General features: G+C 28.7%; 3 protein-coding genes across 6 annotated transcripts; all 3 read left to right on the top strand.

Moving 5' to 3' along the window:
* Positions 1–585: 585 nt before the first annotated feature.
* LOC105848249 (synaptotagmin-14) lies at positions 586–19,548 on the top strand. 4 transcript variants are annotated; one of them, XM_065805789.1, is made up of 2 exons: positions 586–738; positions 18,007–19,548. In XM_065805789.1, the coding sequence occupies exon 2, from the start codon at positions 18,088–18,090 to the stop codon at positions 18,946–18,948; it is 861 nt and encodes a 286-aa protein (XP_065661861.1). In that variant the 5' UTR covers positions 586–738; positions 18,007–18,087; the 3' UTR covers positions 18,949–19,548. The 4 variants fall into 4 exon arrangements, with proteins under 4 accessions (XP_065661861.1, XP_065661864.1, XP_065661863.1 ...); XM_065805792.1 differs by having other exon boundaries at positions 607–727; XM_065805791.1 differs by lacking the exon at positions 586–738 and adding an exon at positions 1,388–1,448.
* Positions 19,549–21,040: 1,492 nt separating this feature from the next.
* On the top strand, positions 21,041–22,072 carry LOC136085489 (general transcription factor II-I repeat domain-containing protein 2A-like). Its single transcript, XM_065806801.1, has one exon. It carries the CDS (start codon positions 21,041–21,043, stop codon positions 22,070–22,072), a length of 1,032 nt encoding a protein of 343 aa, XP_065662873.1.
* Positions 22,073–22,198: 126 nt separating this feature from the next.
* LOC136085488 (general transcription factor II-I repeat domain-containing protein 2-like) lies at positions 22,199–22,705 on the top strand. The gene has a single exon (XM_065806800.1). It carries the CDS (start codon positions 22,199–22,201, stop codon positions 22,703–22,705), a length of 507 nt encoding a protein of 168 aa, XP_065662872.1.
* The last annotated feature ends 5,288 nt before the right edge of the window (positions 22,706–27,993 follow it).

Below are 27,993 nucleotides of genomic sequence, written 5' to 3'. Positions count from 1 at the left end.
TGCAATGTGCAAAAAAAAGGCGCGTTGCTTAAGGAATAAAGTCATATTTATTTTTTTTTTAAATGTGTGTTTGTTTGTTTTTTAATGTGTGCGTTATTGAGTTTCTTTTTTCAAAATGTGTGCGTTATTAAATAAATTCTTAAAATAATTTTTTACCCATCTTTTGTAATACACTTCTAAGTCTGAAACTTTATATTGAACTTTTTGTTATATAAAAATAATTATTTTAGTTATATGAACGGTAATGAATGTTTGGTTATCGACCATTTCCGGCTAGCTGTATTATTTACGTCATTGTTTTGTGCTTTTGTTTTGTTTAAAAATTTAAATTTGCTAAACTTTTTTAACTGCGTTCAAAAACAAAATAAGCTTACCTTATTGAGAATATAATTTATGCTCACTTTTATTGATATATTTCTTTGTAATTTTATATAGTGTATTCCAAAAGATCAACAACAACAATATATGTTTTTACCGATTTATGTTGCAAATATTTTATTTTTGCATTTATTTAATGTAGACTATGATAAAAAAAGTCAATCAACGCGTTCTGTAAAATTGTTTGTACTGCGTTAACGTTTTTCGAAAATTGTGTTTATAAATCAAAATTATTTTTTAATTGGTTTAGTTTAATTTAACATGACATTTAATACAATTGTGAATTATTTGAACATTTTTACATTTTCAAGTGAAGATTCATTTAATTAAATGAAGCTATTACTAAAAAGTAATATCAAGGTTGATTTTAATCTAATTTTATTTTAAATGCTTTGATTAACGTGTAACAAGCACAAAAAATGCATTCACAGAATGATTGGGAAAAGTAACTTATTAACGTAATAATCAGTATTAATTAGTTGGTGTAAAATTATTTAATAATAAACTTCAAAAAAAAAAAAATTTTAACAATTAATCAAAATACAAGAATAAAGTATCTATGTATAAGGTGGGTTCTTAGGTGAAGACGTCTGAAATTTCTATTTTGAATCAAATCAAGTATATTCTAAAAAAAGTTAAAACGTTTCATGACTTTTAAAAATAATTCAAATACTATTATAAAGTAAATGCCTAAAATAAACAACAAAATTATACTTAAAATGATAAAAGTATTAACAACAATAATAATAGTAATAGTAATAACGAAAACAGTATTGTTAATCAAATTGATTGTAGAATTATTTTTTTTTATTTTAATAAGAACTTAAATAAAATGTTTTTAAATATCAAGAATTGTTTTAAAAAGTTTAGTTTACAAGGCTGGTTCAAAAATTGATAATTTGATTTTTTTTATTATTATTTATTTAATATAATTATTAGAGTAGTGTTTTGATATATTTAAGTTTAAATTACTATTCAATTAAAAATAATCATAATTGTTTGTACTTTTAGGCTAATAAATTGATGAAAGTTAAACGTTGTTTTTTGTGTTGGTGGTTTATGACAAAATGGTAGTTAAATTAGAGCTTATCATTAGGATTAAAATCATGATGCTAGATTTAACTTTTTTCTAAAAGTATTTCAGTGTTAACATAATGACATACTTTTGCTAACATTTTGTTTGATCTGCTCATTTTTTTTTTATATGATAAGGAAAGATGAGAGTCAATTTTGAGTGAGTTAATAGAGTCTACATTCTACCCAATTAATCTCAAACTCATGTGTTTAATTACTTTTTTTAGCAACTTTGACATTAAAAAATACAGTTTTAAGTCATTTATTATAGTATTATTTATAAACTATTTATAATAGTACCAAAAGGCTTACAAACAATGTGTATGATAAGCTCAAGAAAAATTTGAGAAGACTATTTGAACCACAAACCTAGTGGACTATAATCTAGCTACATTTTCTTTGTTTTAAGTGTGTATGCAATGAGATCGGATGTTTTATCTTCAGGGTTTATGTTTTTGACAAATTTATAATGAGTTTAAATTGGTAGTAGACTAGTTATAAAGCACTAAGGGGTTTTCCATAAATACGTAAGTATGGGGGAAGGGGTTAACCAATAATATACAGATTTGTACAGAATTCGTAGAGGAGAGTTGTCAAAAACAGTGAGTATGTGCGCAGTTTAACTATCTCTTGTACTTTATCTCTCCTAAAACTTGACTTTTTTTTTTTTTCTAAAACAGAATTTAGCATGTTTAAAAAATCAATATTATGCAATGTAACATAGATAAGTCGAATTAACAAAAAGTTTTTTGTTTATACTGTTTTGAATATTTATGCATAGGGGAGGGTGTTGATTTTGTAATAAATAATACTTATGTATGCAGAGGGTATGGGGGTTGTTGAAAACATACAGTTGAGTACAAATTGAGAGAAGGAGTCTTTTTACTGCAGTTTAACTGCGTTTTATGCGTATGTACTTTATAATTGGTCACAATCAAGAGGGTCAAAGTTCAAATTCATCCTATACCTCTGGAAGTGTCACACTCAACTTGTTACGTGTAACAACCTTGTTTAACAAACTTTTTGTTTCGTAGTTTAGGATTGAGAGAGAGTTGCAAATAAAAAAAGTTTAATAAAGAATTGAGTAACCTGTATTGGTCCTCTCTAGAACCTTAGCGAGGTCACTAATGTGCCATGTAATCTAAGACTGAAGTAGTGAGGTTATCTAAAAATCGCTCAGCAAGATGGAAGTTTATAAATATTCTATAAATGAGCGTTTGGATTTAGCTGTTATATGTGATGGTGAGCTGTTATGTGTGATGGGTTTAGTTAGTATGTGGGTAAAGACTCAATGCAATTAGAAACAGAATCAGATTTATTATGATTAAGTAAGTTGATATTAAAATCACCCATGAAAATAAATCTATTTTTTTTAGTAAAGAAGTTGAGTGGTTATAAGCGATTTTAATAGTTATTAAAAATTATTATCATTATTTATTATGAATTATGTTGTGTTAAAATGAGTGTATGCATATAGGAGTCTCATTTTTTAAGCCTCAGTAGGCCAATATTCAATGTTATGCTTACTGCATTCATTTTGGTGTTATTTCTGATCAAATTGATTGGGAAAAACAAGTTTTTCCTCAATAACAACAATAATGTCCTGTTATTAAGACAATATTGTTGTTATTGGTAAAAAAAAAAAATTTAATTTCTTTTTCAGACTTGGTGACATTTACTAGACAACCCTATTCTATTATCTTGACTTTTGATTTTTGTCTTGTTTCTGGCCCTAGCTAGTTTAGTTTTTCTTTGTTCTCCCTGCGGTGGTTCAGACTATGTTATGACCCCACTAAAACTTTTATCTTTTACTTCTTCACATACCCAGAATACATAAATGAGAAAATTTACTCTATCATTGCACCTCTCACTACTTCCTTAAAGCTGACCTTTTATGACTTTTTTGTGATTTTTTGTAAAAATTATGTCTTTTACATAATCTACTGAATTTAAAAATGAAAGATTTCATTGATTCTTATCAGTTTTTAGTCAAGCCTTTAGTTTTCTGCTGGAATTTTTAGTTGTTATCATTTCTTTCTTTTTTACACACATGTCCCGGGAATCATGAGAAACTGTCACGGAAGACTCCGAAAAAATCCTTTGGAGGGAATGATCCTCACACATTACTGTTCTCAAAAATGCAAAAAAGGAAATCTTTTGTGACCGTCCGAGAAAAAAAAAATCAGTTTGAATTTTTCATTTATTCCTTAAAATCATGAATGACAACTTTGACTCTTTTTGCATTTTTACAGCATATCTAAACAAATTCTACTCAAGCACTCTTTAGATATGGATACTGAGATGAATTTGACCAAAAACATTTTTACTAAGAAAAAATAAGTAAAATATAAATATATTAATATAAATCCTTTTTAAAGTTTTATATCTATTCTAACAAGCTGTAAATGATACGATTTCCTGATATGTAATTTTTTATTAGACAGGATTTGTTAGTTCTTCCCAATATGTCTAAAGGACCAATCTTTAAATATTTGCTTTGTGCTATATTTTTAATCAAAATTTTTTTTCTGAATTCCCGGAAATAGCACTGACAAAATAAAGTGTGCAATACCTACATATCTGTGCATGAGAATTTATCTGCTTCGGATCCCATTTTAAAGGTAAATTTTCCATAAAAATTTAATGATGACAAGGTGTTTCTTGACCAATAACTCATTTTCTTTTTAATTTTTAAATACATTTTCAATGTCAACTTTTGCTAGTCACCAATGACTTTCTTTAGGTCTGCTTTGCGATCATGCCTAATTCAGTCAAGTCCCATGATGAATGCAGGAAAACAGTTTGTTTTCTCTGCATGAGAAAGTGTGTCAGAGAGGTGACAGGCCACTAGATACAAGTTGTGCTAGAAACCCTTCCAACTCCTATAGACTTCAGTGACTCAAGAGTGCCCAGAGGCATTTGTGACACACGTAGGCTTCCATTAGGGAAAAAAGCAAGGGGAGAGTCTGTCACCATTTCTCCTGTCTTTGACTTCTCCTCTATCAGGATGAGACCAGTTACAAGAGAGCAAGCATGTGACTGTCTTATCTGTAAGATAGGGCGGATGAAGTTCCTTGAAAAGCATCCTCTGGACAACCCACCGTCTTCAAATTCAGCACAGCCTCAAGCAACACAGCGGAGGTGCTCAGACTGCCTTTCAATCATTGGAAGAGGGGCGTCACACAACTGCAGGAATGTCTCCTTCAACCCTAAGTTTGGAGAGAAAACCCTAAGTTTGGAGAGCAAATTGCAGCATCTGTAGTTGCTGCCAAGGAAGCCTCTCCAATTGGACTGTGAAACTGGCTCAAGCCTCTGCTGGGCGCCCTTTGCTAGTGAAGAAAGGTAAAACTTATTGTTATTAATAGGTACTGCTACATTATTTTTGTGGTTTAAATACTTAAGAGATTTTTGTAAATTAGTAATGAGAATTCCTCTGTGATCCTAGGTCCATCCAGTGCCAAAAATCTCTTCCCTGAAGCTGATGTTTTGAGCGCTTGAGACTTAGTGCAACTTCAAGCCAACACCGGGCTGTTTAATCAATCTTTAAAGAAGCTAGTGTCCACACTTAACCACTTCTCCCAGGCTCGAGTCTTGAAGCCAAACATTCATGCAAATTTTGCTGAGCTTGGCAAGAGCTTAGCAGAATACTTTACCCAATCTACAATTGAGATCACAATTGACAAAACAGAAAAAAGTCAAATTGTTGTTTACTGCATCAAACTAGCAGACCTTCTTGATCAGCTGCTGCTCCAAAGGAAAATTTACTCAGAACATGTCGTGAAGCTTGGAATTGATGGTAGAGGAGGCTTTCTCAAGATCAGCCTCAGAGTTCAAGAAGCTGAACAACCTGAAGACTTACAATCTTCCCCTCGAAAAAAGACTCTGGCTTCACAAGTGGCAAAAGACACAAGCGTCAAGCGCCAGCTTCTGGTTGCCATTGCTGAAGATGCTCCTGAAAACTACACCAACATTCAGAAGATCCTTGACTTAATCCATCCTGATGGAGTTGACTTTCTCCTCTCCTGCGACTTAAAACTGGCCAACATTGTATGTGGCATTCAGTCCCATTCCTGCTCACATCCTTGCACTTGGTGTGATGTTGAAGCAAAAAAACTCTCTCAAAAAGGGAACCTTCGGACGTTTGGGTCACTGCGACAGTACTTTGATGCCTTTCAGGTAAAAATTACATTCCTTATTTACGTGGAAAATTTATAGCAGTCTTAATTTTTGACTATTTCAGTTACCAATTCAAACAACAATAACTGTTTCTTGATACCAGATCTAACCTTTATTATTTTATGTCAATTTATTAGAAAAATTGGAAAAATAAAATTGTTCTTGTGTTTCAGGCACATGGACAAGATCCAAAACAAGCTTGACTGTTCAAGAATGTCATTCACTTGCCACTCTTCGACAAACCAGACAGCTCTTTAGTCCTCTTTTCATAGCACCCATGGAGCTCCACCTCCTCCTTGGTGTGGTCAATCACCTCTTCAAGGCCTTGAAAGAGGCTTGGCCAAAGGCTGATGATTGGCCAGGATCACTGTGCATTAAGAGCCAGCCTTTCCATGGTAGCCAGTTTGACATTCATCTTAGTATCCATATCTAAAGAGTGCTTGAGTAGAATTTGTTTAGATATGCTGTAAAAATGCAAAAAGAGTCAGAGTTGTCATTTCATGATTTTAAGGAATAAATGAAAAAATTCAAACTGATTTTTTTTTCTCAGACGGTCACAAAAGATTTCATTTTTTGCATTTTTGAGAACAGTTATGTGTGAGGATCATTCCCTCCAAAGGATTTTTTTCGGAGTCTTCCGTGACAGTTTCTCATGATTTCCGGGACGTGTGTACAAGAACAGAAAAAATATTTAATATTTGTAAGAAATTAATGCAAAAAGATAATCTGGTGTCAAAGCTCATCTCAGAGAGATAAATCTCTCTAAGATATTTTCTTTCATATTAGAAATCTAAATCACTCTGGCTTTTTTATCTAAAATTATTTCTCACTTAAATTATTCTACAGCTTGTGATCTTAAAAAGTGTTCCCCAGAACTCTCCTTAGTATTCACTAAAGTATTTAACAAGTGCTTAACTGAATCTTTTTTTCCTGCATGCTTCAAAATGGCATTTAGGGTTCTAATTTTTAAAACTTTGGGTGTTGCTCTGACCACTCTAATTATTTCCCAAATATTATTCTTACTACTGTTTGCAAGGTCTTTGACTCTTTAATTAACAAACATCTAATATCTCACTGTAGGTCCAACATTTTTTTTTTTGACAATCAATATGGTTTTTGTTCTTGTTTTACGGCTAACTTGTTAACTGTAATAACAGAAAGGTTTTATTGTACATTAGAAAAAAGTGTTAATGATTTTGGCATTACCAAATAAGTTTGGCACGGTGTTTTTTTGATGACACAAATAAATAGTTCAGTCTTGACAAAGTCATCACTTTTTGGTTGCTTAGAAAGTGCAGTTGATTTTGATTGTGATCTCTCTTCTATAATAACTGGAGGCTGGCACTGGCTTGTAAATTTAAACACAAATTCGTTTGTTTACTGCTAAGGATTATGTCAATATTGTTGAGGTTCCAATGATGATAAATAGCAACACTCTTACTGATTCCTCTACTTTGTGTCTTTTCAAGTTATATTTCACTACTAACCACTCATAAAATCCATGTCTAATTGGTTGTAAAGTTAGCATATGCTTATGTTGCCTCTCATTATTGTGCTAGCCATTTTTACTTCTGATTCTGTGTTCTGTCTCTATAAATCTCTTCATCATTGTATGAAATAATGTTGTCATATATTGTACTGCCTTTTCTAATGACACCCTTTCTCTTTTTGACATGATCCTAAAACGGATTGTAAATGGTTCTAGCTGCCAAGCTTAAATCTTTTTTTTATCATTGTAAGGTTGCATCACTTTTCTATAAAGACAAACATTGCTCAAGCAAGCTATCATCACTTGTTCCCTCAACTAAAACTCTTTATATCTTTGTATGACTTATCATATAGCAAAGTTGTACCCTTTTACTGTAACCTTTTTGTTCAAAAATTTTTTATTCATCTATTTTTTTCTACAATAGTCAATGCTTTGGAACTCTCTTCTGTTTTATACAGTTTTTTAAGTCTTCTGTCAACTGCTTCTTTGCTCTTCAACTCTCTTTTTTGATTTCTGTTAACTCCCGATTAGAATAGTGGTTGCCAATTTAAATAGTGGTTGTTTGTCTTTATGGGAGTAAATTTGTTTTAAAAAAATAGCAATAATTAAAAATATTATGTGAATAATGTAAATAAAATGACTTAGCTGATAATAAAGTGTAATTAAAAGCATAAATAAAAAAAAGTGCAAATAAAAGCGTTAAAAGAAATAATACCAATCCTTTAGGTCTTTTTAAGTTGTGGTCTTTTTTTGTTCTGTTTTTTTACTATGAAATAATTTTTAAGATAATTGATATTTATTTACATTTATAAGAAAAGTTATTTAAAAAGAAAGAAGTTATTTTTTTAATTTGTAATTTTTTTTTTCATTCTTTTCCTTTACTTTTGCTTTTTATGCAATGATTAATGAAAGTATACATTATTTTGTGTGTATCTTTCTCTCTTTATATATATATATATATATATATATATATATATATATATATATATATATATATATATATATATATATATATATATATATATATATATATATATATATATATATATATATGAAATAAAATTGAAAATGATCTCAAACTTTTGAAATCATTATCAAACTATGTTTTCTCCACCTATTATATTTTCCACCTGTTTTTCCACCATTTTCCACCTAAAAGTTCACATTATTTTTTATTTTGATGTTTAAAAAAGTATTATTTCTAGTTATTATTTCTAATTTATTTCATTCAAAAAAACTCAGTTCAGTCTCAAAAATATTTAAAGGGAACCCCAAATGTTCAGTCACTTTGTTGTGTTCAAATTAAAGAAAATGTTTAAAGAAAAAGGTTTGGGTTAAATTTTTTTGATTAAAATTGAATATTAAATGGATATCTATAAAACTTTTTAGGCGTGGTTGTCTAGGTTAGTAAACGACCAGGGTTAATATTTGACCAGGGCCGGGGCAAATATATATGTTTATATCCATAATATGTATACATAAAGCACATCTCAAAAGCTTTTATTCCTTCTGGACTAAAAGTTTGGAAGCTTTTATTCCTACTCTTCAATTTTAAGTCAAACCTCATTCTACTCCCTATTTTTCACTATCTTGAGCAGTTACTTTATTAATCATTTATTTCTTCTTTTTTACAAGAACATCTCTCTTAGGAACAAATATCCTTTTATTATTCCAAGAAGCAAATGTAAAAAAGGTCCTGTCTGATGTTAAGCTCTGTTATTCTCAGTTTACTAAATCTTGTATCTTGTATCAGATGTTAGGTTCTAGAGACTTTTGGTAAGTCCTTAATGTCATTAACTAAAGTAGTCTAACATTTAATAGTCTTTAACAATGTCATAACATTTAATTATATTAACTATATAATATTTAATAATATTTAATTTTTAAAAAGTTCTAAATAAGTGGTTCCAATTTATTAAAATTCTAGAAAACACTTTGACCTCTCCAACTATCCTACGATTAGTCTTCACTCTGCTATTAGTTTCTTTTTATAAAGGTTTTGAGATTATTAAATTAATTCTCATTAACTGCAGTAATAAAGTTATTCTTGAAGGCCTACACTCTTCTTTATTTCAAATAACTTAAAGGGTACCACAAGGTATCTTGTGGTACCCTTGAATCTTTGCTCCTGTTTTTGTTTCTTATCTACAATATCAATCTTCATGAAAATTTAACATCTAAAGTGACTCTATTTGTTGATGACTCAACTTTATACTCTTGTCTTGACAAAAAAATCTTTACTTTTTGATTGCTTAGGACAAGCAGATTTTTAATCTGATCTCTCTTCTGTAACAGCCTAAGGCTTGTTGTGGCTTATGGATTTAAGTTCTGGACTTAAAATCTGCAGTTTTTGTTAGTCAACAAAACTCATTTATTTACTGCAAAAAACTATTTCAATTATGTTGGTATACCTATGTTGATGAATAACAGCCATCTTACTCTCGGACAAAGTCTAAAAGCACATTGCAAATGTAATGTGATTGTGGTGAAGTGGTAGAGCGCTCGCGTCATAAGCACGAGGTACAGAGTTCGATTCCCACCAAGTCCCTGGTAGTACCGTGCTTAGCATATTTCTCTGCGCAGTGGCCTTGGTTGTCAATGTTCGTGTTTCAGAGTTATATAGTTGAGAGAGGGTTATAACCAACATTAAGTAGCCTCCTCGTCTGTAGTGGAGGCTACTTAATGTTGGTTATAACAATATAATAAAAATAAATTAGACCTGCTTTATCTGCCGAGCTTGAGTCACTTTCCCATTGTTGTAAGGTTGCATTTCTTTCTTTTTTGTACAAATAAAATCATGGTCAATGCTCAAACTAGCTATTGTCTCTATTACGATAAACCAAAACTCATTCTTGCTTACGATAAACCAAAATTCATTCTTATTCAACAAGTTGCATCCTTTTACTGTATCTGTCCCTTCATGCTATAAAAACTTTTATTAATCCAGTTTTTTTCCTTAAACATCAAAAAAATCTTATAACTATTAGCCATCTTCATGTTTTTCTTTTATATACAACCTACAACTTTTCAAGTCTTCAATTAACCATTTCCTAGTATTTTTATTTATTCTTTATTTTTAAGTAACTCATAACTTAATAGTGGTTGCATGCAATCTTGTTGGAAGTAAATTAGAGTTTGAAAATGTATAAATATATACCAGTATTTAATAAATAGTAAATGTAAGCATAAAATTATAATATATAATTATAATACATATTTTTCTAGCCACAGCTATTAACCCCTGCTGAATCTTATATTTTAGCTAGGGTCGAGGCCGGGTTTGAAAAAAGTCTCATTTGTAGCCAGGGCCAGGGCCCTGGTTGTTTACTAGTCTAGGTAGCTGGTTTGAGTCCTCCATCAGGACACTATTTTGTTTAACTTTAAATATTTTATTTAAAATAGTTTTAGGTTTTATAACTAATATTGTTGTTTATTTATATTTACATTACATTATATTTTTCTTAATTATAGTTTATTTAGTCGCAATTGAGTGTTATATACCAACTGATTTATATAGGGATAGGCGCAAATAATAGTTAAAAAGTAAATAAAACACTTATCTATAAACATTTAAGGGATCTCTTTAACATTGAATTAATTTTAGAACTAAAGTTTAAAAAATATATATATATGATCTCTAACGGTGTTTATTCCACCAAACAAATCCAGTGTTTTAGCTCAATTAACTATTTGGTCTTATTAATCAGCGTTTTTTTGGTTTACAAACAGCTAAAGGCCCATGCTAGCCAAATTTTTCAGTCCATCCTTAATGGTGGAAGTGTTAAACCATAACATCATTAAGCTGATTGTATACAGATCTGATTCTTTTGCCATTGTATCTGTAGTAATGGCCTTTGTACATAGCATCTTGAAATTTTCAGTTTTTAAACTTTAAGACTTAAAAATAGCCTTTCGGTATTGATTAATTTCTTTCTTTTACCTATTTTTAACAGTAAAATAAAATTTTGATACAAAAAATCAGTTTTTGAAACTAAAAAAGAACACACAAAAATATTTTTAATTTTTTTTAAAGATGTTATCTTTTGAATGTATTATTAATTCTAACCAAAGTAAAGATATAAAAACACCATTTTACCAAAGAAATTTAGATTTTAACTAACTGGGATAATCTAATTGAATAATCAAGTGCAAATTTTCATTTTATAAATAAATATGATTTATTTTATAAATAAACAAGTATAATCTAACAAGTGCTTATTATTGTTATTGAAATAATATATACAAACCTTGGAATTAGGAAAAATAAGATCAGCAATAATTTGTCAACCTCAATCTTTTAGAGGGCGGCATTAGGTCAGCAAAAAAAATACAAAAATAATACAAAGGTCTTACCATAATACAAAGAAACGAGGTCGGCAATTTTTTGCCAACCTGAAACACTTTAAGGTTGGCATTGCCAAATGCCGACCATTCAAAAAAAAAGATTTTATTTTAATATATATTTTTATTTTTTTGATTGAATTTTTGAAAATTATTTTATTAAAATTATTAAAAAAAAATTTTTATTTAAAATAAAATGTTTATTTTCCAATTTTTCTGACCTAAGACTTGCTTTTTTGAAACGTGTCTTAGGTCAGATGACATACCTCGATAGTAATTGGAAAATAAACATTTTATTTTAAATAAAAAAAAAATTTTAATAATTTTCAAAAATTGAATAAAAAATAATAAAAATATATATTAATATAAAACCTTTTTTTTTTGAATAATATAGAATGTTGAGATTGCGCATGCGTTAAATGTTTTAATTGAAAATCACGATTGTTTTAATTGATTGGCACGATGTTTTAAATGAATGTCATGGTTGTTTTAAATGGATGTCATGTTTGTTTTAAATGGATGTAAAAACCAGTAATAATCTATAATTAATTCTAAGCCAACATAGAACGCTTTATTCTTCATTTAATATGTAAACTAAAATATCCAAACAGGTTAGTTTTAGTTTACACATAATAAAACTCAACAAGGGTAATATTAGTAATCAGCACATTCTACCATACTAAATAAAACAATATAGGTAGATAAGTTCAAATAGTTCAAATATAGTCGTTTGAATATTTAGGAGGATTCCAGGATCTTCCTGAACAAGGGACTTGTTCTTCAATAGAGAGACTGATTTTTCAATAGAAATTCCATTAGAATTTGTTGGAGAGAGACTAGAAAAGTTTTGAGATCTTTTAGGATGGAGAGGTTCGGGTAAAGGGTTTGTATCAGGTTCATTGGAAATATCTTTATAGTTATTATTTCTGTCATTATCACTGATTATATCAGCCATTGGTGCAAGATGTCTTGTAGCAACAGTGGTCTCATGTCCATCAGGCATTCTTACATAAGAATATTTACTATTAGCCTCTAGAAGCTCAATCTCTTCAACCAGAAATTCATATTTGCTGTGTCGAACATGCCTTTTTAGCAATACAGGACCAGAATTAGTTAACCATGTAGGAACAAAGTATCCATTAGAAGAATGTTGACTGAAACTGAATAATTGTTCATGAGGTGTTGCGTTAGTAGAAGTGCAAGGTAAGGAATGCATTGAATGAAGGACATTGGGTAATATATGTTCCCAGCTAATGGTAGGTAAATTCTTTGATTTGAGAGCAACCAAAATTCCTTTTTAAATAATGTCATTGTATCTTTCACATTGACCATTACCCTGAGGATTATAAGGAGTAGTTCTACTCAGGTTGACCCCTCTTGAGTTAAGAAAATTGTGGAGCTCTGTTAACATGAAGCAAGTGCCTTGATTTGAATGTATATAAGCTGGCATACCAAATAAAGTGAAATTAGTTAAAACTTTACCTATAACTTGACAAGATAAGAAAGAATCAGCCATAGAGACTCTTATTAGAAAGGAGTATGTTAAGTTTTAAAGAGTCACATAATGATTTGCTTATAAATGTATCAGAACTTCCAGTGTCAACAAGAGCTCTTACCTTGGCCCTAGCAATAAAGATATAAACAATAGAGTTGAGTGAGTTGATAGAAGAGCAAGTAATCGAGGCTAAACTTGTGCATGGAAGTTTGCAGCAGCAGTGTCAAAGTTCTTTGATGATTTGCGTACTTTCTTGAAATATCCTTTCTTACCACAATTTTTACATTCTGGGTCTCTGGCAGGAAACTGTTGTTGAGGGTGATGTTTACTTCCACAGAAATAACAAAGTTCATTAGGCTTAGTAGAAACTGAAGCAAGCTCAGTAGTACATTCAGAATGTTTATTAATTGCAACATTACTATACTCTGTGTGTGAATACATTTTGTTATTTCTTTGAGCCTTTTCCAATGAAGGAGCTTGATTATAAGCCTCAATAAGTTTAGGAGTTTTCTAGTAGTCGTTGGCGAATATGAGAGCTTAGACCACTTATAAATGAATCACAAATGTATTCTTCACAATGTTTTGAAGCAGAAATCTGTTTAAAGTTGCAATCTTTACTGAGTGTGCGTAAGACCTGCTAAAATTTATCAATAGATTCTTCGATTGCTTATATGAAGGTAACTGATGTCTGGAAAATAATTCATTTTTAGGTTTTACAAATAAGTTTTCCAGGATTTCTATAGCACCCTCAAATAATTCAATGTTAGCAATATAATTGAACACAGAATGAGATAAATAGTTAAGCCAAATAATGGCTTTTCAAATAATGCCAAATATAAATCTCTGGTTGAAGAGATTGAGGGTTTAGAGGCTAATAGTAAATACTCTAATGTAAGAATGCCTGATGGATGTGGGACCACTGTTGCTACAAGACATCTTGCACTTATGGCTGATATAATCAGTGATAATGACGGAAAAAAACACATCTAAACTTTTCATAGTATTTGTGTTAATAAGTTTACATATTATTGAAGAATAGTTTACATATATGAAGAATAAGTTGTAGTGTAGTGAATTTAATAGTCTATAATTAATTCTTAACCAACATGGAAGCCTTTATTCTTCATATAATAATATGTAAACTAAAATATACAAACAGGTTAGTTTTAGTTTACACATAATAAAACTCAACAAGGATAATACTAATAATAAGAATCAGCATATATATATATATATATATATATATATATATATATATATATATATATATATATATATATATATATATGTGTGTGTGTATATATATATATATATATATATATATATATATATATATATATATATATATATATATATATATATATATATATATGCTGATTCTATATATGGACTGAGGTTTTGGGATAAGGCAGCGATCTTTTCTTTCGTTATTCTTCGTTTTTTTGTTCTTTTTCTAAAAATGCCGTATGCTATAAAGATAAGCAAAACTAGTGAGTAAATACTTATCTAAATACACTATAGAAAAAAATATATAAATATATATATATACACTAAAGTACTCTCGATTTCTTTAATAAAAAGGGATGGGGGTGTGACGCATATTGAATTTTTGGAAAATTTTCCACCCACCGCAAGCGTATAAAGACCCTCCCCATCTTTTCCCCTGTTTCCCCTCCATTTATTTTTAATTATTATCAACAAAAATTTTATATCTCAAAACTAAAAAAAAAAAGTATAAAACTCATACCAGCATATTAAACCCTATTGAAATTATGATAAAACTGTTAGAAAATGCACATTTGACAGCAAGTCATGCTAGAATTAAATAGTTTTATGCATGTTTTGTAAAAAAGTATAAGTTTGGATTAACAAACTGAAATTTTTTTATAAAAAATACCTTTATTGTAGTATGAAAAATTTCCAAACCAAAAGTCCTACTGGACTAAAATTACCATCCTCCCTCCTTCACCTTTTTTTTTCCACCCCCCTTGTATTAAGGGCTTGAGAGTACCATGTAGTGTTATCTTCTGTGCAAACCCATGTTTTATCAGTTGATTTTCTTTTTTTCCTTTTGAATTTTATCTACTTTTAAGAATTGCTCGAGTGCATTAACAGTCTTAAAGCTTTTTATTACTCTTTTTTAAACCTATTTTAAGCACATTTTTGTGAGTCCTCAAAATAATTCAATTTTTTTCTTTCCAGAGTTTCTTAATTAAAAGTAACAAGTAAAATGTATGGTTTTTCTATTTGGTTTTTAAATAGAATTACCATGCATTAATCTCAAAATATTTAATGTAAATCTGTCTACAATAATGCAAGTCTATGCAATTTTTTTCAAATTTTTGAAGTTAACAGTTATTTTTTAGATATGCTTTGAGTCATTTGGAAAAAACACTAGATATATAGCATATAACATCAGTCTTTTTTTTTTTTTTTTTTTTAAATAACGATTTATTGATTATTTTAAAAAAACTTTTCATAATTTTACATTGCTTTTTATTTTTCTAGTTGATCTTTCTTTTTTCTCAATAATTTATTTTCTTAGTTGTGCAAGAATAACAGTCAATTCTTCACTTTTCTTCTTTTCTTCACTTAACAGTCAATTCTTCACTTTCTTTCTGGCAATATCAATGATGTCCTTTATAAGTTTAATGGTTCTTTTAAAGCAACTATTAACAACAGCAAGATGAAAACAGCCCCCTAAAACATAAAAAAGATGTTATTTCAGGTAGTTGATATCTATAAAAAAAATTGTTTTATCATATATCTTTACTTGTTAAAAAGCTAAATATTTTTTAATATAACAAATTCCTTTTTTTTGTCATGAAACTATAATTTCCCTACCATTGAATTTTTTTTCTATCATTAATGTAAAAATTTCTACCTTTTGCCATGAAGTTTTCATAGTAGGCTGCTCCAGGTAAATGAAACTTGCATGTGTTGGCAGAAAGCACCATAGTTGTAAGCTCTATCAGCCTAATGTCCACTCATCAGCTTAATAGTCCACTCTTGCAGTAACCTTAAAATAAAAATAAATCAGAAGTATATAAATATAATATAATAAGCATAGGTGTTTATATCTTTTTTTTGATATAGAATAATAGAATCTTGAACTATCATTTGAATTATTAACTGAAAATCACCATCTTGAATTACTACATGGTACATATTACATAAGTAACTACAATACTCAATCTTCTCCACTCTTTTTTGTTCAAAATGTAAAAATTTAAGCAAAAAAGAGGAAAATGAAAAAACATTAAATAAAATGTTAACCAATTATATAAAACCCCACATAATTCTCTGCATCAAGATCATTCCATGCTGATTTTATGTTTTAAACAGCATATTATCTGGAGTAAAAGTAATGCTGCTTTAATAATTTTATTAATAGTTTTTTTTGAAAACAATTCTTTAGAGATTTTTGTGTGTTGTTATTAAATATAAATTTAAAAATAAACATCATATAATATGAATATAAATTAAATTTAAAAACTTGGAAAAATCAGGATTTGATTTAGTGAAGATAAAAACATATTATTTCATTGTGGTTACTGCAAGAAAACTACACATTTTGTCATAGAAAAAGAAATGAAATCTGAAGTAACTGTTTCTAAATGTGATAAAATCCAAGAGGAAAATCATCAAACATTTAAATGGTTCTAAATACTGTTTATTGCTAATTTTTTTACAATTTTTTCCCTTCACTATATTCACTGAATGTGTTGGTTAATAATTTTGTAAATAAGAGTTATAAAAATTATCATTGAAAAATTTTTTTTTTTTTTGTAAACCAAGTTCTGATTTCAAAATAAAAATTGAGTTTTTTCCTCAAGAGTAAGTTAAAACAAGAAAAAGAAAAAAAAACATTTAATTCATTCTAATCTTATGCTAAGTTTATAATAATAAAACAAATATCTATTTTTTATACTTTTCTTTGTGTTGGTCAAAATGTTCCTTAACAGCATCAGGTAATTTTGTTATAGCTGTAGATTTTTATTTCTCTTTTTTTATATATAATTGTTTTGTTCCTGACCTAATAAAGTCACATGCAGCAGCATCAATTTTTTTTTTTTTTTTTTTTTTAAATTATTGAATAGTACTTTTGATTAAGTGATGTAAAATTATGTGTATTCAAAAGATAAATGTTTATTTTTAAATAGGCCGTTATCATGTTTAACTTTTGCGGTGAGAAAATTTTTATTTATATGAAAAATTAGTTTCTATATAGTTCTACCAAAAATCAAATTTACTTCAATATAATGTTCATAATGGCATATACTTATAAAGTTTTAGTAATGTCTAAATCATGAAATAAGTCATCAAAAATTATTTCAATTGAAAAATAACCCGTTTCTAATTTTAAATGATTGTTAATTAATATTACTATGCATAATCCTTCTTTTATACGTCATTTAACTTCTGTAATATTTTTTCATAAAAAATTTAAAACCTAAAGTTATTCAATTATAATTTTAAAATCTATTCAACAGTGAAGTGAAAATGAAATTTTGCCCACCCTATTTTTAATGAATTACCTAAAATAAAAATATTTAAAGGCTTTATATTTTACAAATGTTTTTAAATATTTTCTAAATATGTTAAAGTATGAAATTCCAAAATACATATCGATTTTTAGATATATATATATATATATATATATATATATATATATATATATATATATATATATATATATATATATATATATATATATATATATATATATATATATATATATATATATCAGGAGCTATTCTAGACCGTTTTCGACAGCGTCAACTGTATTTGGGCGCCGCCCAAATTATAAACTTAACTGATTTTCTCCATATATATATATATATATATATATATATATATATATATATATATATATATATATATATATATATATATATATATATATATATATATATATATATATATATACACACATACACATACACACACATAGAAACAGAAAATAAATCTAATATTTATTAAAAAGTTATACATTCATATTATAATATTTTAATATAAGAATTATTTATAGTGTGATTTTTTTTAATTATAGCTAATGCAAAAGGGGATATTAAATCACGTTTTTTTGTGATTGCTCTATTCACCTGAAGTATTGCATGTGGCCGTAGATTGCATGTGGCCTTACTCCCTGGAGATGTGTAATTGTTTTGGTGAAAAAGAAAAAAGTGATGAAGGTTATGGTCTGTACGATCAGCATAGTGACGAAGAATGGGATGATCTGGAGGAATCACATGAGTCACTAACAAGTCCTAGTGATGATTTAATAGTTCCCCCAGACGAAACACATCCAAATGATATACAAATCGTTATCACTGAGTCACCAATTATTTCCACAAAAAAAGAAAAAAATAATCAATTAAAGTCAATGTTAAAAAGAATCAAAACGCCTTTAAAGAGTGTGCGTTTTCATTCTGAAAAATCATCGTTAGTAAAAAATTCATTAGACACATTATATGCATCTACAGGATCGACTCTTCATCGAACTTTTTCAACAGATAGCTTTGCTTCTGGAGTTTCGTCAGTTACTACAAATTTTGAGGAATTTGGCGAAGAGCTATCTCCATGCCGTGTTCAAGTATTTATTCACTATGATCCAAAAGAATGGGTTCTGGTTGTTGGTGCAAAACAAGCTCAATGCTTTATATCTACTAATAAGGATAAAATGTATTGGCAAGTGCACATGACACTTTTACCTTTTAAAAAAGATAGATATAAATCAAGGTATAAATCAACATCTACACCTATATTTAACGAGAGTTTCCAAATTCATAAAATATCTAGTAATTCATTAAATCAGATTTCTGTTCGATATCGTATTTACGGTCGTGTTGGTCGTACTGGACGAAAAAAATTAGCTGGCGAGACAGATGTAGAGTTGTCTATGCTAACCCGTATGAAAGATAATACTTTAAAAGACTGGCGAGTATTAAAAAGGAAAACAGTTCCTTTAAACAAACGAGAATCAAATGTTTGAAAATTTTTTATATTATTTATTTTATAAACATAATTTATATTATTTTATAATGAATAGTCTCTTAATCATGTATGGGCAACCTCAATCCAACGGTCCGATGAATGATCCTAATAAATGCTGGGTAATGTTATTATCGGAGTTCATTATATAAAAAAATAATACTGCTGTAAATGTTATACATCAAACTAAAACAGAAAAGTAATAATCATTATAATATATAATTTTTGATAAAGTTAGAGCATGTAGTTTGCAGACCAGAGATAGACCAAATGTTAGTGTATGATTCTAAAAATGTTTGAATACTTTTTTTAAATAAATTATTGATAAAAAAATGTTAAGTAAATGCATGGTGTATATCGTAGTCGCATTCAAGACATTGTAAACCTCTCTCTTTAAATCATGTACCTTCTGTTTCTTGCATTAAAATATTTTTTTAAATGTTTCTAAAGCATTTCTACGATAGTTTTTGTATCCTTATCAAAGTCATTGAATAGTTTTTAACAAAGTTTTGGGTTTTTAATGTTATGTTATAAATATGATGTAAATGTATTTTTAAACATGTATAGCCTAAAGCTATTTTGTATATTTTTTAAACTGAAATGTTTGTCTATTGCAATTTTTTAACTCTTCCTATACCTTGGGATGACTTTACACAGCTCTATTCACACTTGGTTTTCCTGCTTTATTTTGTGCGCTTTAAGTTTTAAAATTCCGATGTCATGAAATAAATTAACCCCTATAATAAATTAACTCCCGTTGCGGAAAAAATTACCCGGGGAGTTAATCTATTTTGAAATAGATTAACTCCCCTTGAAATAAATTAACCCCTGTCGGCGAAACAAATTAACTCCCCATAATATTTTAACTCCCTTGGAACAACTTAAACGAATTACAAAAAAAGTGATTTACCTTGATGTTTTCCAAATATGTTGTTTTTAAATCTGTTAATTAGTTATTGATATAGATATAAATTATATTTCTATTATTATTATATCATATATTAATAGTAGCAATATATATATATATATTATATGTATATTATATATATAATATAAATATGTATTTTATATATATATATATAATATATGCATATATATATTTATATATATGTAAATATATACATGTATGTATATATATATATATATATATATATATATATATATATATATATATATATATATATTTGTGTGTGTGGGTGTAAATTATGTAAGTGTATTCGACAAATAGAGTGCTCAATGTTCTTAAAGAACAAAGGAGTAATAAATAAGTAGAAACACTTATCTAACTTTATTTTTATTCTGCAGACTGTTTCTCCATTGATAGAATCATCAGTAAGCTAATTTTTATATATATATATATGTGTGTGTATATATATATATATATATATATATATATATATATATATATATATATATATATATATATATATATATATATATACATATATAACAACAATTATGAATGTATTCTATAAAATAGAGTGTTCAATGTTCCTAAAAGAACAAAGCAAAAATAAATTATTAGAAATCACTTATTAATTTTAATTTTTTTACGCAATGCTTTGTCAATAAATACTCTTCAGAAAATTTTTTTCTGAAGAGTCTTTAACAAAACTTATATATATATATATATATATATATATATATATATATATATATATATATATATATATATATATATATATATATATATATATATATATATATATATATATATATATATATATAATAGAGTTTATATAGCTAACTGGTATATATTAATATACACACACATATATATATGTGTATATATATATATATTTAGAGAGAGAGTATAGTATAGATCAGGGTTGTCCAACGCGTGGCCCGCGGGCTAGAAGGTGGCCCTCGTCAGCCTATGGCATGGCCACGGTCACGCATATCACGGTCCATTAATTTTTATTTTAATAAAAATTTCAAATAACAATAATAAAATAAGTTCTACAGCAACAGCATCTTATTTATAATTCGAATTATACATTCGATTTCGATTATACTTTCTCTATATAAATCCGCATTTGAAATAATAAAACGCGCGCTAAAGAAAAAACATTATTTTTATATATTTAATAAAGATGACTTCAGCTAAAAGACGTAGATGTGATACTGAAAGCGGTCATGGGGGTCGTGTATTTAATCCTTCTTGGACAACTGACTATTTTGTACATGAACGAAGTAATTCGATTATATGTCTAATTTGTTTGGAGAAAATTGCCGTGTGTAAAAGTTATAATGTGAACAGGCACTACACTACAAAACATGCTGTAAGTTATGACAAATTTAAAGGCCAATTTCGAATTGATAAGATTGAATTGTTGAAGAAAACTTTTCTTGCACAACAATCAGTGATGAAAACTAAAGTGATTAGCTCTTACAGTGCTACCAAAATAAGTTTTTTAATGGCAGAAGCTATTGCAAAAAGTGGTAAACCTTTTTGTACTGGAGATTTATTAAAAAACTGTTTAAAAATATTTTGTAAAGAGATATGTCCTGAAAAAACACCTACTGTTGAAGATCTTAACCTCTCACACCAGACTATTGCTGGAGGAGTTGAAGATCTATCAAAAAATATTGAATTATCATTAAAAGAAAAATTAAATAAACGTGAAGCCTATAGTCTGGCACTGGATGAATCAACAGACAGAGGTGATACTGCTCAGCTAGCCATTTTTATTAGAGGTATAACTAGTAACTTTGAAGTAATTGAAGAACTGTTAGATATTAATCATATGAAGGACACAACAAGAGGAGAAGATATTCTCTCTGAAGTGAAAAAAACATTGGTGAAATTTGAATTACCAGAAAAGAAACTTTGTGGTGTCACTACAGATGGAGCAAGTGCACTAACAGGAAAAAATATTGGATTTATTGCATTACTTAAGAAATCCATTAATCATGAAATTATTTCATATCACTGCATTATACACCAAGAGCAGTTATGTGCAAAAGTATTGGAGATGAAGAATGTTATGGAACTTGTTATTCATACTGTTAACTTTATAAGAAATCGTGGCCTTAATCACAGACAGTTCAAACAATTACTTGAAAGTTGTGGTAGTGAGGCTGAAGATGTAATTTATTTCAGCCAGGTTAGATGGCTTAGTTGAGCTGCTACTCTGAAAAGATTTTGGATACTATTACCTGAAATAGTGCTATTTCTAAAAATTAAAGGGAAAGACACAAGCTTGCTTGAAAATATTGACTGTCTGAATGATTTGGCATTTTTGATTAACATGACTCAGATGTTAATGGAATTAAATCTTAAGTTGCAGGGTAAAGATCAACTTATTAGTAAATTGTTTGAAAATGTAGAAACATTTGTTTTAAAATTAAAACTTCTGAAACAACAATTAAGTTCTAAAGTACTTGTCCATTTTAAGGCATTATCAGAAAGAAATATTAATACAATTGACTCTGAAAGATATTGTACTCTTATTTTAAAATTAATTGATGAATTTGACACAAGATTCTGTGATTTTAAAAAGGAAAAAAATGAGTTAGACTTATTTGCGCATCCATTTTCCATCAAAGCTGAGACAGTTAGAAATGAATTTCAAATGGAATTAATAGAATTGCAAAACAATAAAGATCTTAAAGAAGCCTACAAAGAAGTAGAATTGTTAGAATTTTATAAAAAATACATGAGCATTGAAGTTTTTCCTCATTTGTGCAGACATGCTATTAAATATTTTTCACTTTTTGGAAGCACTTACAACTGCGAACACTATTCTCAAAAATGAAGCATGTAAAAACAGAACAGAGAAATAGATTGACAGATGAACACCTTACTAATACCCTTCAAATTGCATCATCAGATATAAAAGCAGACATAGATCATTTATGCAAAAAAAAAGTTTCACATTGATTGAACTTTTGTATAACTTCACTTTGAACCTTAACTATGAGTGTAACTGTTTATTTAAATTTAAATAAAAACTTCAAATTTAATAATTTTTATTTTGGGTATTTTATGTTTGTGGCCCTCAAGTTGATTATGAAACGAATTAATGGCCCTTACTGTAAAAAGGTTGGACATCCCTGGTATAGATATAAACTCAATAACCTTAGACATTATTATCATTAGCAAAAGAGAATGGTTCTGAAGTATTAGTATTAAAACAATAGTAATAGTAGATCAAAACAATAGTAATAGTATTGAGCGAACTTCACTTCGTGCAATACTATTACTATTGTTTTGATCTCCTTTTTATATATAATATAAAGGCTTTTCAAAAATAAACAGTTATAAAGTAATTTTATTCAACGCTCACTAAATATTTATATATATCTAAATATATATAATACTAAATATATTTTTTTAAAATTTTTTAAATAGATTACTTACACAATTTGTAATCGTATATATAATTATAAGTTAAATTATTTAAAACGCGTATTAAAGGGGGTTAATTTATTTCAATGGGGGTTAAAATAATTAGGCCCCCGGTTGATCCATTTTGCTATATTTTAAAATAATTTAACTCCCGGGGTTAATTTATTTCGAAATAGATTAACCGGGGAGTTACAATGTTTTAACCGGGAGTTAACTTTTTGGGGAGTTAATCTATTTCGCGTCACCGGCTTGAATCTAGTGACCTGTTTAAAAAAGAAAAATAATCAAATATACAATATATGTAGGGGAGACCGGGGCTAGTTGGCTCGGTTTTTACTCTATGAGCTCTGTAGCCCTAAAAGTACATTTTTTTTTAATATTAAAGTGTAGTCTTAAAGAGTATGAATTTGGGTAACTTATAAAATTTGCATTCATTTACAAATAAAAATTCTCGGGGCCTTTCCGGGCCCTTAAAAAAAAAACTTACCCCTCCACGGGGTAATTTGGCGCAAACTATAAAAATGATTATTAATGCACTATTAAGTGCAAAATTAATAGAAATTTTTTTACTAATAATTTTTGCAACAATTTTATCCCAAAATTTAATATTACTTTTAGCTGGTACCAAATATTAGTCCGTATAAAAGCCAAAACAGTAGCCCACTTTTTATCTGTAAAAAAAAAAAGAAAAAATTTTTTTTGTAAGAATAAATTTTTTCAATATTGTTGAAAATTAAAAAAAAAAAATATATTAATTTTATAAAAAATATATTTTTTTTCCGTAGTAAATGCTATGAGCCAACTTACCCCGTGAAAATTTTGCCAACTTACCCCGAAAGCTTTTTTTTAAATAAACAGTCTATAGATCCTGAAAAACGGCAACTTTAAAAAAAAGTCTGACTAGATATAGTAAACCAATTGTGACTGGAAATTTGACAATAATTTTTTTTTCATACGACTATTTTCTTTGTAAAGTAAAAAGGAAGCGATGTTCTAAAAGTTACATTTTTGTCCAAAGAACGCATAAATCTCAATCTCCCATACGCATGCGCGAATCCTGACAATACTACAGTGAATGATGAAATGTTCAATAAGGAAGTTTCTGTGTAATTTTTGTCACTCTCTGATGAAAGACTCTGAAGATAAACACAGTTCGTCAACTTACCACTGCGGCCAACTAGCCCCGGTCTCCCCTATGTGTATATATATATATATATATATATATATATATATATATATATATATATATATATATATATATATATATATATATATATATATATATATATATATATATATATATATATATATATATATATTGCCGTTATAAAATTTTTTCATATTTAAGTGCTTCCATACCCTCAATCGATGTGTGTACTGACTACCCTACAGATGTCCATTTCAATATGATGTCATCAATAACAGCTAAGTGAGCAAAGGTATTTGTAAAATTATGAAATGACTGTAATGCTAAAAATTGCTTTCGTGTTAATAATATAATCTTGGCACCATACATGTTTCAAGTATAGTACCTAGTATAATACCTAGTTAATATTGTTACTATTCACATAAAACTAAAAAATTTCGTTTTAGTCACTCCGTATTGAGGTACTTTTTACGGTTTGTTTAAATCTAGACAACACTACCGTCAATTAGATCCGTGACTATTGTTTTGGGAATAAGTGTTTACGACATTCTCGATAAACAATTATCAAAAAGGAAAACCAAGTTTCTCTCAAGCATATGACAAAAAAATGTGTTGAAAAAATCTACATTTATCAGACATAACACTTCAAAATAATTATTTGAAATGGCTGATCACAGAAAATTCTCAAAGCATTTGTTTTGTTTCTTCTCAGCTCTTCATATACTAGTAAAAAAAATATTATGAGATATTTTTTAACCAAAAGTTTGATTAAGCGTGAACAAATTTAAACTAAACAAATAAAATTTTTAGAAATTTTGTTTATAAGTTTAAGGTAGGCCATTTCGACCAAAATTTTAAATCATATAAAGAAAGGTTATGAGTTTTTAAGAAATCAAAACAAAATTCGTTATTGATAAAAACACTTTTTAAAAAAACGCGAGTTTATAAACTACGGGTTAATAAACTCGCTAAACTCGCGTGTTTAAAACTATCTTCAAAACCGGTATATAATCTTCAAAAAAATCGTCTAATAAAAACAGGCTTGGCTTTTAAAAAAGTTTCTAACATACAGTGTCGGAAAAAAATAAATTAGGGAAAAACATTGCAATAAGGTAATTATTTTAGGAGAAAAAAGCCTTTCAACACTAACCTTCTTAATTACCTATAAACTTTAACTAGATGCTCCATCAAACTCAACTTTACAGAACAGGCTACCTTCTTTACCGCCTCCAAGTTTTGGAAGTTTCTCCTAGCACTCTGGTAATGCTGAAGTTTGACATATAATGTGATGCTTGTATGTTATGTAGAGAATATATTTAGCCAGATATTTAAATCAATTAGTTGAAAAAATAACCATTTATCAACTGAAAACAGCTACAGGCAACGGAAAAGTCAGAACAAAGAAAATCACCCAAGTAAAATGAGTTCTACGGATTCTCTTACCTTTAAAATATAGTGTGACCTTTCAGATGATCAGCAGCAAATAATCAGAAACAGTTCTCAAATGCACACAGCTAACATATTTCCAACTCTACGCGTTTTATTTAAAAAAAGCAGAAATGTTATCCTCCTGATTATATTATATCCAAAACGCAAGTTGTGTGCCCCCTACAATAACATGCAAGCATAACACTCTATCTCGAACTTCAGCATTACCAGAATACCTGGAGGTTCTTCTAAATCTTGGTGATGATAAAGGAGGTAGTCATTTAGTAAAGTTGGGTTTAATGAAGCATCTAGTTAAAGTTTATACAAGCAAAAATATGTAAATACAGAGTTGTATAAGAACAATCAAACAGTGTGGTTGAACAAAATCCTCTACGGTAATCATTTTTGTAGACTTCTTAAGCTTTAGTACAAGATAGAACCAAACGCATTTGCAAAAAGTTTTACTTTTCCTAGATGTGACTAAAACTATTTGTTGAAAGTTAAAAATCTATAAACAGATAACAAATTTTTTCAGTAGACATAAAGTCGTAATTTATTTTAAAAAGTAAAATGTGTTCATCCGTATTAAAGTACGCTTTACAAACTCATTAATCAAGATCTAGAGTGTAGACAATATTGCGATGGAAACTCAAAAGAGCAAGATGATTCAATCGCTCATTGTAGAACGCAAAAGGTTTAAGCATATAAAGACAAGAAAAAGAACGCTCTCACGTACATGATGTAACAGGTACACATTGTAAAATCTTTACTACCTTTACAAACTCAAGAACCAATGGAATTAATTGAGAAAGGACACCATTGTGGTCTACAAGCACCCTCAAAACTAATTCAAGGTTGTTTAGTTGTTCTAAAATTTGGCATGATCAACAAATATATCGCAATGCAGTTTTAGTTTTTCATGACCTTTAAAGGCATTTTTTAAAAAGCCTTAGCGAATCTTACATCCAAACACTGATCAATGATAAATTTTTGACATTTGGTAAATGCTAAACGGTCTCTGTCGATTCGAGTTGATTACATCGAGATTTAATGTAGTGGTGCCACAGAAACGTAAAATTACATCAAAATTCATTAGTAGTTAATCTTGATATTATCTTACGTTTCAATGGCATCTCCAATATATCAAGTACAATACATTCTGCCGCTACAACGGCCTTTGTAGTGAATATAACTCTGGACTTCTTTTAGTACATCCTTTAGCGAGTAGGTGTTTTTTTTTTATTGTGCCCCTTCGCTTCGAAACACGGGTTTCAAAATGGAGAGGCATAATCATCAATTTTTAAAAAAAGTCCTATTTATCTAGAATTTTTGAAAACAAAAAAAAAGTTGACAACACCGGTGGTCTCTGTCCCCCTCCCATCCCCGTGATTCTGACTTATTTTTGGCTGAATTATCGGAACTTTTTTTTTTGTTAGTTATTTAGGTGCTCCAAGAAGTCCTTACGATCTCATCACAGAGCACCGCGGAACTGCATTTAACTAGTAAGTTCACGCCACCTTCCTTACCATTAATGCAAACATGGCCAGAGCCGGCTTTGAACCACGAACATTCATTTCTGAACTCAAATTATAACCAAGACACCACGGCTTTTACAAGAATAGTTTTCTAAAACACTCTAACCAGCTTATGATGGTAGAATAGTTACTGGTAATTGATATAATGGATGGTTTTCTGAGAATTCATTGAGTCGGCCATAACAACCGCAGTGATTTTCCTCTTTTTACATCCTCAAAATTAATTGAAACATGCCAGAAGTTTTTGACACCCACAGGCAAATGCACTAAATTTATTATATTCTTGATCTCTCTTAAATTTAAAAAAAAATCCTGTGCTACCAAGTTAAGATTATCAGCGCGGCAGGGCACGCGTATTGCTCGTTCGTCTTTTTTCCTCATTAAATCTCCTAAATTTTGAATTCTTCATTAAAACGCCGATAGCAATCGAAAAATATTTTTTCGCGAACATATCAACTATTCCATCGGCCATCAAACTGTAGAGTTGTTAATCCCTTATAATTTCATATAGCTTATAAAGCATTGCATGAGCAAAGTCTTGTAGGCATGAGCAAGGTCTTGTGTTCAAGAAGAAACTATATTATA

The sequence above is a fragment of the Hydra vulgaris genome, chromosome 09 (assembly GCF_038396675.1).
Source record: "Hydra vulgaris chromosome 09, alternate assembly HydraT2T_AEP".
Classification (NCBI taxonomy): Eukaryota; Metazoa; Cnidaria; class Hydrozoa; order Anthoathecata; family Hydridae; genus Hydra; species Hydra vulgaris.
Note: the sequence above shows the minus strand (reverse complement) of the source record. Positions and strands in the feature narration are given on the sequence as shown.

What these genes read in the sequence shown, in the direction of transcription:
- LOC105848249 (XM_065805789.1), top strand. Translation starts at nt 18,088, where the DNA reads ATGTGGCCTTACTCCCTGGAGATGTGTAATTGTTTTGGTGAAAAAGAA.
- LOC136085489 (XM_065806801.1), top strand. Translation starts at nt 21,041, where the DNA reads ATGACTTCAGCTAAAAGACGTAGATGTGATACTGAAAGCGGTCATGGG.
- LOC136085488 (XM_065806800.1), top strand. Translation starts at nt 22,199, where the DNA reads ATGACTCAGATGTTAATGGAATTAAATCTTAAGTTGCAGGGTAAAGAT.